This window comes from Kogia breviceps, chromosome 10 (assembly GCF_026419965.1).
Source record: "Kogia breviceps isolate mKogBre1 chromosome 10, mKogBre1 haplotype 1, whole genome shotgun sequence".
Lineage (NCBI taxonomy): Eukaryota > Metazoa > Chordata > Mammalia > Artiodactyla > Physeteridae > Kogia > Kogia breviceps.
The window spans coordinates 82637773-82651103 of NC_081319.1; the positions used below are offsets into that span (position 1 = coordinate 82637773).

Sequence of the window (13331 nt, forward strand, 5' to 3'; positions counted from 1 at the left end):
ATTATTTACAATAACTACCACATTCTAAGTGGCTGTGTGATTCAGTATGCCAGGAAATGAACTGGAAACTCCTCCCGTGAGATTTATTCTGGCTTAGCCATGAAAATGCCCAGTGACCTTGAACAAGGTTCTTAACCCTTCTGCTTGCTTCTAGGCTTGCCATCATAAATAAAAAGTTTAAAAATTCCCTCACATCAAAGTATTTTTTTAATTAGGCAATAAAATTAATGAAGGGATGGAGATAAAGCCTTCTAAGGATGAGCCTAGGGCAGCAGTAAAATATTATCCTCCCCTCTGAACGCTGATCTGATCCAAGGTCCCAAGGCAGGTTGCTAAACACGTTTTTCTTGGCTCTTCATTTCCCTTAACTAACAAACCAAAGCCTTACCGATGTGCCGGTGTCTGAGCCGTTCATGGATGCTAACATGGTGGCCCCTGACTTCTTTCACAGTAAGGACCTCTGCTTCATGAGGCTCATATGAAGAGGAACTAAGGACAATCTTGTCTTGGGGTCGCCAATCCACTGTGTTCTGTACTATAATTCTGTAACAGCACAAAGATGGAATCAGGTACACTGGCAGTACGACACAGATGACCTCCTAACTCCAGGGAGAAGAGGAAATCCACTGCAAACAACAATTCCCACCAGGGAGAGTAAAGTAGAAATATCAAGTCAAGACAGAGAAAAAAGGTCTTTGCAAAAAAATTAATGCCAATGGAGTTCATCTTCTGGCTGATATGTATACAACACAGGGATAACAAAGATATTCTGTGGCCATAAAGTACCAGACAAAGGAACAAGAAAGAGTAAAAGTTCCAGAGTTTAGTATATGCCATCTACATATGGTTTCCTAAAATGGAAATCGTCTTCCTCGATTGGGAAACAGCTGCCACATAGCACAGGGAGATCATCTCTGTGCTTTGTGACCACCTAGAGGGGTGGGATAGGGCAGGTGGGAGGGATGGAGATGCAAGAGATATGGGAACATATGTATATGTATAACTGATTCACTTTGTTGTAAAGCAGAAACTAACACACCATTGTAAAACAGTTATACTCCAATAAAGATGTTAAAAAAAAATGGCTCAGGGAAAAGAAGAAAAAAAAAAAAGTGATCCTGAACTCCTGCTAATAAATGAATAAGGCCACCAGCTCTATGTTCTAACATTTGAACTAAATTTTTATAGTATAATAATGAAGTTTGATTAATGAGCCAAAAATTAGAGTAGTTTTTGAAATTAAATTCAAGACTCTAATTTATTAGACAAGATGCCACTGAGTCAACAGGCTCAACAAGTTCTGATTTCCAGAAAAGATACATCAATCCAGTGTAGCAGGCATTTATTGGAACTCTTCTTTATGTTCTGTATGTACTAGATGCTAAGTAATACACCAAATCAATAAAAAAAACCCAATATTTTCCTCTCCTATAGAAACTGCTTGGAAGAACAGGAAATACATACCTGAAGCAGTTCAGTATCAATCACTAAGAAGCATATTTTTATTAAAATTATAAATGAGAAAATCACATGGAATAGTGATTCAGACAGTGGGAAAATCATTGTGTGCTGGAGGGGAGATTGAATGTCTTGTACGAGATGTGATGGAATCTTTAAGGATCAGTAGGAAGTGTAAAGGTAAAGAGGAGATGCAAGGGTACTTTTGACCCCCTAATTGCATATATCAAATATTTAGGAAGCCAGTACAGAAGCTATTATAGAGAACCACGTGGAAGTGCCAAAGTGAGAATGTAGCAGAAAGGAGACAAACAATAAATATTCCAAACAAAGTGTATCCATAGAGCAGCCACTGTGGAAAATAGTATGGAGGTTCCTTAAAAACTAAAAATAGAGTTACCATATGATCCAGCAATCCCGCTCCCAGGCATATATCCGGAAAAGACAAAAGTTCTAATTTGAAAAGATAATGCACCCCAGTGTTCATAGCAGCACTGTTCACAATAGCCAAGACATGGAAACAACCCAAGTGTTCACTGACAGATGAATGGATAAAGAAGCTGTGGTATATATACACAATGGGCTATTACTCAGCCATAAAAATAATAATGTAATAATGCAACTTGCAGCAACATGAATGGGCCTAGAGATTATCATACTAAGTGAAGTAAGAGAAAGACAAATATTATATGATATCACTTATATGTGAAATCTGAAAAATAATACAAATGAACTTATTTACAAAAGAGAAACAGATGTAGAAAACAAACTTATGGTTACCAAAGGGGAAAAGGGGTGGGATAAATTGGCAACATGGGATTAACAGATGCATACTACCATATATAAAATAAACAACAAGGATTTACTGTATAGCACAGGGAACGACATTCAATATCTTGTAATAAACTATAATGTAAAAGAACAGGAAAAAAAACAAAGTATATCTGTAGAATACCATCATTGATTGGATATGGGAGATAATAAAATAGATATCATCAATGATAACCTTAGAATTAAAAGCCTAGGTCCTAGAAAAAGTTGAGATGAGAAATGATTTGTTCTTCAGGTCAGAGTTATTTTCTTATAAATAACAGAATAAGTTAATAAACCACTTAAGAAACAGAAAAATATCGTGACAAAGAGGCCAGCCAAGGCTTTACACACCTTCTTTAAAAAAGTAAATGATATAAGAAATAAGAAAAAAATGAAAGCCTTTGAGAAAGTTTCCCCATGAGCCTACTCTTTTCCCTGTTGTCCTCTTCTCACTAAATTATACCACTCTTCACCCAGTTGCTCAAGTCAGTGACCTCTGAACTCTTCCCTTTTGCCCAGCCCACCAGCAGATCATGCTGGCTCTTCTTCAACATCTATTTAACCACTTCTTTCCTCTTCCATCATCCTACCCCAATCTAAGCCATCAGCATGTGTAACCTGAAATATTGCAATGTTATTGCAATGTTTTTTAAATTTAATTTTATTTATTTATTTTTTATATAGCAGGTTCTTATTAGTTATCTGTTTTATAGATATTAGTGTATATATGTCAATCCCAATCTCCCAATTCATCCCACCACCACCCACCTGCCTTGCTTTCCCCTCTTGGTGTCCATATGTTTGTTCTCTACATCTGTGTCTCTGTTTCTGCCTTGCAAACTGGTTCCATCTGTACCATTTTTCTAGATTCCACATATATGCATTAATCTACAGTATTTGTTTTTCTCTTTCTGACTTACTTCACTCTGTATGACAGACTCTAGGTCCATCCGCCTCACTACAAATAACTCAATTTAGTTTCTTTTTTATGGCTGAGTAATATTCCACTGTATATATGTACCACATCTTCTTTATCCATTTGTCTGTTGATAGGCATTTAGGTTGCTTCCATGACCTGGCTATTGCAAATAGTGCTGCAATGAACATTGGCAAAGCTACAGTAATCAAGACGATATGGTACTGGCACAAAAACAGAAATATAGATCAATGGAACAGGACAGAAAGCCCAGAGCTATACCCACGCACCTATGGTCAACTAATCTATGACAAAGGAGGCAAGGATATACAATGGAGAAAGGACAGCCTCTTCAATAAGTGGTGCTGGGAAAACTGGACAGCTACAAGTAGAAGAATGAAATTAGAACACTCCCTAACACCATACACAAAAATAAACTCAAAATGGATTAAAGACATAAATGTAAGACCAGGCACTATAAAACTCTTAAAGGAAAACATAGGAAGAACACTCTGACATAAATCACAGCAAGATCTTTTTTGACCCACCTCCTAGAGCAATGGAAATAAAAACAAAAATAAACAAATGGGACCTAATGAAACTTAAAAGCTTTTGCACAGCAAAGGAAACTATAAACAAGATGAAAAGACAACCCTCAGAATAGGAGAAAATATTTGCAAATGAATCAATGGACAAAGGATTAATCTCCAAAATATATAAACAGTTCATGCAGCTCAATATTAAAAAAACAAACAATCCAATCGAAAAATGGGCAGAAGACCTAAATAGACATTTCTCCAAAGAAGACATACAGATGGCCAAGAGGCACGTGAAAAGCTGCTCAACATCACTAATCATTAAAAAAATGCAAATCAAAACTACAATGAGGTATCACCTCACACAGTTTAGAATGGGCATCATCAGAAAATCTAAAAACAACTGCTGGAGAGGGTGTGGAGAAAAGGGAACCCTCTTGCACTGTTGGTGGGAATGTAAATTGATACAGCCACTATGGAGAACAGCATGGAGTTTCCTCAAAAAACTAAAAATAGAACTACCATATGACCCAGCAATCCCACTACTGGGCATATACCCAGAGAAAACCACAATTCAAAAAGACACATACTGCAATGTTTTAACAGTTAATCTCTTGCTTCCACCTTTGTCCTCCCAACAGTCAATTGTCCACACAGCGTAAATCAGATTCAAACATGAATTGGACCATGTCCTGTTTAAAATCTTCCCAGACCAGGATAAAATCTGAAAACTTTATAATAGGATTCATAAAGTAACCATTTAACTTCAAAGAGCACACGGTCTCCCTAAAAAGACTCACAGTAAAACATACTTAATGGATACGTACATACTTGCAATGGATAAAAAACGAATTTCTTTTAATCTAGGTATAACCTCCTTTGACTTATCTGTAATCCAAAAATCCAACATTTTTATTCATCAGTCTCCCCAAAAATCAACTGAAGCAAGAAGCAGCAAAGAGTAATTTAATTTAGAGAGAAATTGATATAATAATATATAACAAAAGAAACTAATTTTTTTTCCAAATATCTGGCTAAGCTTACTTTGGTTGGTAGTATAAGAAATGAGCCTAAGTTTATAAAGTTTATAAAGTCTAAGTTTATAGAATGAAAATTTTCCTCTGAAGATTTCACTGTAACATCCTTCATAAAATAAATACATTATATACAAATAAATTCAGATCTACAATTCTGGTAGAAAGAATTCTTGGTGAAAGTTCATAAAGGGGTCTAAGTAAAATCTGTCCCCATAACAGTATATTAGAAAGACTTACTAAACTGGCTTTTGATGGAAGAAAGATTGTAGATCAATGTTTAAAGAAACAGTTTGAATAAGGTCTGTAGTTTGGTTAATACTGTACTAATATCGACTTGCTGGATTTGATAAAATCTATGGTTATGTAAGATACCACCAGGGAATGCCAAGTCAAGGGTACATGGGAATTCTGTACTATTTTTGCAACTTCTTGTGAGTCTTAAATTATGTTACAAATTTTTAAAAGGTTAAAAAAAGAAATTATCCATAAAATGAATACACTGTGATAATTATGTATCATTCATATAAACTCATTAAAGTACTCCTCTTCAGGACTGATTCTAAATAATTTTGTTCTTAATATGATTTTGTTTTTAATATTTGCAGTATGTAGAACACAAACAATGGAATCAGACCAACTGTGGTAAAAATTCAGCCTCAGGAATTCTAGCTTTATGACCTTGGAAATTTTACTTACCTTCTCCAGCCTCAGTTTTTGTATCTGTAAAATGAAGATAATAATACCTAATGCTAAGTAGATGCCTGACACAGAGTGAGCCCACGTGATAAGAACTCAGTAAGTGGCAGCTAGTTAATTACTATCGCTAGTTTTTATTAATAACATTGAGTTTCTTTCAAAATAGCCTGTAGCTCAGATTCTGAGTGAGGTTTTTAACACATTGTTACAAGAAAAATCCATTCATATGGCTCCTGCCAAATTCCAACTTGCTAATCTGATAATAATGAAAGATTCTTATTGATCCCTGTTGGAAATGCCTCCCTCACAAATCCTTTTGGGGATAAGAAAAGCACTTCAAACTCAACATGACCAAATCTGAACTCATGATCATTTCCCCAAAATTTAGTCCTCCTCTAGTGAATGGTGCCACCATCCATCTACGTAAACCAGAACCAAGAAAGCGCCTCACGCCGGATTCATCCAAGAGATTCTATCTCCCGTCTATACATCTGTCCACTTCTCTCCACTGCCACTTCAGCTCCTGACCACAAGTTACACTATCTCTTGCTTGCACCTCCTAAGTTATATCCCTAGATCCATTTTTTACTCCTCCTATAGTCTGCATTATAGCTAGAAAGATTTTTTTTAAGATATAAAACTGTGATTATCCGTGCTACCTCCCACCCATACTATCCCCTTAGAAACCTACAACAGCTGCACAATGTTCAGGAGGCCAAACACTAAAATTCTTGACATCACTAATGAATATGGCCCTGACCCGTAACTACCCCTTGGAACCCTATCATCATGGCTTGTTCTGTTCTCTCTTTGTCAGCCATCCTGGCATCCTTTCAAGTTCCTGGTGTTCTCCATGCTTTCTCCCAGCACAGAATAACCTCTTGGGTCTCTCTCAATCACCTGTGCTGGGTCCTCCTCTATCAACTTCTAAAAAATTAGACTGGCCCCAATCTCATTTCCAGGCTCCAGTTTTCTCCTCTACCCATTGGTAGTCTTCTTATAAATAACATCATCCACCTCCAGGATGACTGCCTGTCATTGTCTCCCTGAGCCCTAAGTTATGTGTTAAACTACCTTCTTCACATCTCTACTTGGTGTCTCCAACTCAAGCACATCCCTACTATCGTCCACCCTGACAAGCCTGTTCCTCTCCCAGTCTCCCCATCTCGGTGTGTGCTTCCACCATCCACCAGGTTGGTCAATCAGAAACCTGAAGGACTCCCCTCACCTCAACATTCAATTCATGAGCAAGTCCAGACAGCATCATTTCTTCTCTCAATCTCCACTCCCTCTAGTCTTAGCCATTATGATTTTTGACCTCGACTGACCTCCTGATACCCCAGCTTCTGCTCTTTGTCTCCATGATCCATCATCTACAGAGCAGCCAGAGTGATTTTTTCAAAACCTAAACCAGACTCCATCAATTCCCCTGCATAAAACCTTTCAGTGATTTTCCCTTTGACCTCTCACACCTAAACAAGGTACCATGTGACTTGGCATCTGTCGTGTCATGCAACTCTACCTACTGCTCACTCTGGTCCAGCTAGAGTGACCACCTTTCTGTTCCCCGAGCCCCAAAGGCCACCTCAGAGGCACAGCTGGATGTCCGTCCTTCACTGAGAACTCTTGTCCATTCTCACCAAACCGGAGGATCTCTCTTACCATTCATATCTAAACTTAAATTTCCCTTCTCCAGAAAGATCTTCCTTGACCATTCAATATAAAACGGTACAGGTCATACCCCCCACCCCCAGCTATCTTGGATCATACCACCCTATTTATTTCAATGTTTTTTTTTTAACATCTTTACTGGAGTATAATTGCTTTACAATGGTGTGTTAGTGTCTGCTTTATAACAAAGTGAATCAGTTATACATATACATATGTCTCCATATCTCTTCCCTCTTGAGTCTCCTCCCACCCTCCCTATCCCACCCCTCTAGGTGGTCACAAACCACCTAGCTGATCTTCCTGTGCTATGCAGCTGCTTCCCACTAGCTATCTATTTTACGTTTGGTAGTGTATACATGTCCATGTCACTCTCTCACTTTGTCCCAGCTTACCCTTCCCCCTTCCTGTGTCCTCAAGTCCATTCTCTAGTAGGTCTGTGTCTTTATTCCCGTCTTGCCCCTAGGTTCTTCATGACCTTTTTTTTTTTTTAGATTCCATATATATGTGTTAGCATATGGTATTTGTTTTTCTCTTTCTGACTTACTTCACTCTGTATGACAGACTCTAGGTCCATCCACCTCACTACAAATAACTCAATTTCATTTCTTTTTATGGTTGAGTAATATTCCATTGTATATATGTGCCACATCTTCCTTATCCATTCATCTGTTAATGGACACTTAGGCTGCTTCCATGTCCTGGCTATTGTAAATAGAGCTGCAATGAACATTTTGGTACATGACTTTTTGAATTATGGTTTTCTTAGTGTATATGCCTAGTAGTGGGATTGCTGGGTCATATAGTAGTTCTATTTTTAGAAGAAAAAGTATCCTTATAGTCTTAATTTACTGTTTATTCCAAGAATGCAAGCTGAATTTTACTAAATGCATTTCTGTTTTGTATCAAACTGAACACATTCTTAGTCTTTATATTTTTTGTTTAGGTAAATTATATTAATTAATTATTTCATTTTGAACCATCCTTCTTTACTTGAATAAATCATACTCTTTTTAAAAAACATAAATTACTGGATTTCATTTGTTGCTGTTTTATTTAGGATATGGCTTGGATGTTGCCTCAGTTTTCTTTTTTTGAGTTACCTTTAGCAGCTGTTTTATAAATTACTTTATGCTTGCTTGCTAAAACAAATTGGAAAGCTTCACATATTTTCCTATGCTATGGAATAGACTGTACAACACAATAAATGTCTGATGACTAAATGAATGGCTAGAAAAACATGACATAAATTTACTTGAGCCAAATGTATTCTTGGGAATAAATTTGTGATAACTTTATGTCTTGCTGTTATTGGTTCTTTCAGTTTTATTCTTCTTTAGCCGATTATGATCATTTATATTTCTTTCTTAAAAATTTATTCATTTATTTATTTTTGGCTGCATTGGATCTTTGTTGTTGTGTGCAGGCTTTCTCTAGTTGTGGCGAGCAGGGGCTCCTCTTCATTGCATTGCATGGGCTTCTCACTGCGGTGGCTTCTCTTGCTGTGGGGCACGGGTTCTAGGTATGCAGGCTTCAGTAGTTGTGGCAAGTAGGCTCAATAGTTGTGGTTCGCGGGCTCTAGAGCACAGGCTCAGTAGTTGTGGTGCATGGGTTTAGTTGCTCCGTGGCATGTGGGATCTTTCCAGACCAGGGCTCGAACCCATGTCCCCTGCATTGGCAGGTGGATTCTTAACCACTGCATCACCAGCGAAGTCCCAATCATTTATATTTCTATATATAATTTTTAAATTTCAGAATGACACTATATATACACATTTTTAGATTACAATTTTAATCTCTTTGATATCTATTATAGTTGAATCCCCATTTCTGAATTACATTTTGTTTTCTTTGTATGGTTACTTATTAGAGATTAAACCAGTACCTCTAAAAAAAAATCAAGTCTATTAATTTCCTACTTTGTAATTCATCAGTTTCTGCCTTTATCAGATACGGATTGATTTCATTAGATTTGTTGGTTATTTTCTTTCTGATTTCTTACATTGACAACTTAGTTTATTTTGTACTTTCTTATTCAACAATGAACGCATTTAATGTGATGACATGTATGGCCGTCTCTCATGCAATATTCTCGTTACTGTTATTTTCCAAGTAGTCTATTGATAAAGGTTTGATCTCCTCTTAGATACAAAAGTTATGTAGGAGAGGGTTTATCTTTTTTTTCTTCCATCTTGCAAGACATTAAGGTTGTTGGCTAAAATTTTGTTTTAATCTCTATGTTTTTTATTGTGATTATATTGTATCAATATATAATTTCTGTTTATTAAAATTGATTAAGGTTTTTAATTATATATATTGGAGTAAAGATATATTATACATATATACAAATTAAATTGCTTTTATTATATTGGTTATATTTCTTAATATTTTCTTTATAATTTTAATCTAAAGGTTAAAAACTGATAGAGGTAAGTAAATTTTATTACTTTCATTACTATTTTTTGTTTCTGTTAATTTCCTCATAATTTCTATAGATTTAATTTATATATTTCTATATTATGTTATCTGGTATAAAACTTTCCTTACTACTGGGGTCTCACTGAAGATTGAAGTCTTTATTAATATAAAATGTATTTATCTTGATTTTTTACTTTTCTTGTGAATTATTTTGAAGTTCTTCCTTCCATTTTATTTTTATTTTAAGGATTCATTTTGTCCAATATTTAACTAAACATTTTTCTGAACTGGTTTGTTTTCCTCTGAGAAAAAAAGTATGATTACATTTTTATTCATTACTAATTTTTTTTTCTATATAGGGTCATTTTTAACAAGCATATTTTCTTTATAATTGGCAGATTTATTCTTACTTTTATTGTCATTTTGTACCTTTTCTGTTGTTTTAGTTCTCTGACTATTTCATGATCTTCTCTGTATTTCACCCTTTATTTTATAGTTTCTTTCATTCTTTTTTCTCTCTGGTGCTTTGGAAGGTATATGTCCTATTTTAAATTCTGTTAGAATTAACTCATATTTACATATTTACTTCCCATGGCTCTCTTATGCTCCATCTCCAGTTTCCTGTGGCTATAGTCCCCAATTTCAAACCTAGATTTTTATTTGAGAATTATAACCTGTGATGGTTAGTTTACGTGTCAACTTGGCTAGGCTATAGTAGCCAGGTATTCGATCAAACAGGAAGCTTAATGTTGTTGTGAAGGTATTTTGCAAATGTGGTTAACATCTACAATCAGGTGACTTTAAGTGAAGGAGATGGCCCTTGATAATGTGGGTGGGCCTCATCAAACAGCTGGAAGACCTTAAAGCGAAACTGAAGTTTCCTTAAAAAAGAAGAAATTTTACTTCAAAATTACAGTATCAGATCCTGCTCAAGTCTTTGCACCCTGCCAGCCTGCCCTACAAAATTTTGAATTTATAGCTCTCCTAAGCATATGAGCTAATTCCTTGAAAGATATCTCTTTTTATATATAATATATACTGTATATAATATATATACACACATACACATACATACACATATAATCTACTATTATATATATTCTATAGAAACAGAACCCTAATACATTAACTTTCAGGGCTTCCCTGGTGGTGCAGTGGTTGAGAATCCACCTGCCGATGCAGGGGACACGGGTTCGTGCCCCGGTCCAGGAAGATCCCACATGCTGCGGAGCGGCTGGGCCTGTGAGCCATGGCCGCTGATCCTGCGTGTCCGGAGCCTGTGCTCCACAACGGGAGAGGCCACAACAGTGAGAGGCCCGCATACTACACACACAAAAAAAACCCATTAACTTTCAGATTTTATGTAGTTTCTTTTATAAGAGCAATTAGAATTTGTCTTATTTTAATAACCACAGTTACAGTATTATATTTAACTTATTCCAATGCTTGCCTTTGATATCTATACTTTATCTACCTTTATACAATTCCTGAATTTTATTTGTATTTGTATTTATTTGTATTCTTAAATTTTAGACTGAGTTTAATCTCTATTATAACACATTTTTGAATTTTTTTCAGTTCTTGCAAAGCAAAAGAAATCTTTTGTTTGCATTCATATGTGAACAGCATTTTAACAGGGTCTATGTTTACAAGCCAAGCCTTCGCTTATAATCTTTTTTCCCCTGAACATTTATAGATTTTGCACCACTATCTTCCTACATTTGATGTTGTAGAAAATTCTAATGTTATCAAGTTTTATGTCCCTTTTTGTTTTTCTTTTACTTTTCCACTTTTTTTTCTTGTACTGTGAGGATATGTATCTATCATTATTCTCGATGTTATTCAAATTAAATAGAAATAATCCCAGGTCTGTTATGTGTATTTTAGTTAAGTTTTAGTTATTCTTTGTGTTGTCATTATTCTGGACTCATTAAAAAGAGCAGTTATCAAAATGCACTTGTATTTTCTGTTCTCTATTTCTAATATCTTCTCTTTTATTATTTTTATCTCTTGATTTTGTCTTCTTCATTCATGTAGACTCCATCAATTTCTTCATGTTGCCTGCTCACTTTGATGCAGTGGTGATTTCATTCTTTACTGCCTCCAGTGCATTATTAAATTCTATTACTGCAATTTAAATTCCGTAAGATTCTTTATATGCTTCATCTCACTCATTTCATTTCTATCTATCTCTTCACCAGCTATCATTTCAATTCAGACATTGTGGTCCCTCCTTATATTTCATCTATTATCTCATAGAATTCATATTTTAAAAGATTTATTGGCAACAGAAAACATGTATGATCTAAAATTTACTCCTTAAATAAATTATATACCCCCTGCCTTTAGCTTGTTTTGTTCTTCTTCCATTATGTTACAGAGAATATTAAATTCCTTCTAGCCTTTTATTTTTCTATTTATTCATCCTTGAATTATGATCCTTAATCTAAAATTTAATTTCATATTGTAACAAAACCTCCAGCAGAAGCAAACCAAACCAAAAACTACATCCCTAAGTTACTTTCATTCCTTACCTCTCATTGCCTGAGGCAATGTCAGCCGCAAGATGTGTCCAGGATTTCTTAGGATAAGCACTATGAAGCTGAACTTTCCCAAACACCCCTGAAAATAAAAGGAGCAACAGTTGGATAGGAAAATCCTTCTAAGAAATTAAGGCCACATAAGCAAAACTCATTAGAGAGCTTATTGTGCAAGACACATGATACAGAAACTATATATGAAGATATCCACCTTATCAGAAAAAGAACACTTAACATCTCACTTGGCTATGAAACATTTTTATTCTCTCAAAAGCTATAGAGAAATGAATGCTACACCACATCTAGTAATCCAAGAGCTGGGAAAAAGACCACTCTAATGGTCTATTCCCAGCTAACTAGTTAGATTTCTACCAGTAAGTCACTCCAAACCATCTGCAATTCTGTTGGAAGTTAACTGGTTTTGATATTTTGCGTTATACAGTAGACTTTCCAAAGGCAAGGTAATTTTGTTTCCTGAGGAAAGAGATTTGCCGCTATTAGCTTTGTTTTCCATAGCTGGACCTCAGATATTTTTGTATTACAGATATCAAAGGATAAATCTCTACCTCCTTTGTTCAAAATATAATTTATTTCAGACTCATAAATTAAAGTCTTACCAGGGACATGCTTGATGCAGTCCAGTTTTATTCCTTCAGGTCTTTCCTCTTACACATTTTATTGCCATTTAAAATCACATGAAGCAAAATTCCTCATATTCTAGTGGTCAAAACATGTTTTGAGCATGAACCCAAGCAGTAACAAAATTCTGATCATGCACACCTAACACATGTCTATTTCTTTGTAGATAAATAACCATACATACAAATGAATATATTCATACATGTCTGAATAAAAGTTCTAATGTTTTCTTCCTGCACCCAAATGGATTGATTGTCTTCATACCCCTGGATTAGTGCACCCCCATTTTATTGCAAATCACTAATCTTGAAATATAAAGATTTCACAAATTTAGCAGAAAATGTATAAGGGAAGTAAAAACCAGTAAGGTACAAATAATATGCCTTGGGTTTTCATCCAATGGGAACTAAAAAAGCTCAGTTAATTAGAACCTAACCAAGTGTTTAAGTCAACACCCATAATTTTACCATACTCTAATTCAGCAAAAATTCAGAAGATCATAAAAAGGATTAGTGGAAATGGAAAAAATACTCCCACTTCTAGGACATGACCTGGAATCAATCTTTCATAATAATAATATCATCATCATCATCAAAAAATTAATCACTAT

At 35.3% G+C, this 13331-nt stretch overlaps 1 protein-coding gene across 1 annotated transcript in view; it reads right to left on the reverse strand.

Annotated features, from left to right (window-relative positions):
* PKHD1 (PKHD1 ciliary IPT domain containing fibrocystin/polyductin) overlaps positions 1-13331 on the reverse strand; it is a 420109-nt gene that overhangs the window by 112838 nt on the left and 293940 nt on the right. Inside the window, exons 54-55 of the mRNA XM_059075914.1 lie at positions 12077-12164; positions 389-543 (exon numbers count right to left, since the gene is read on the reverse strand). Of these exons, the coding sequence (XP_058931897.1) occupies positions 389-543; positions 12077-12164 (243 nt within the window). The remainder of the gene's footprint in view (positions 1-388; positions 544-12076; positions 12165-13331) is intronic.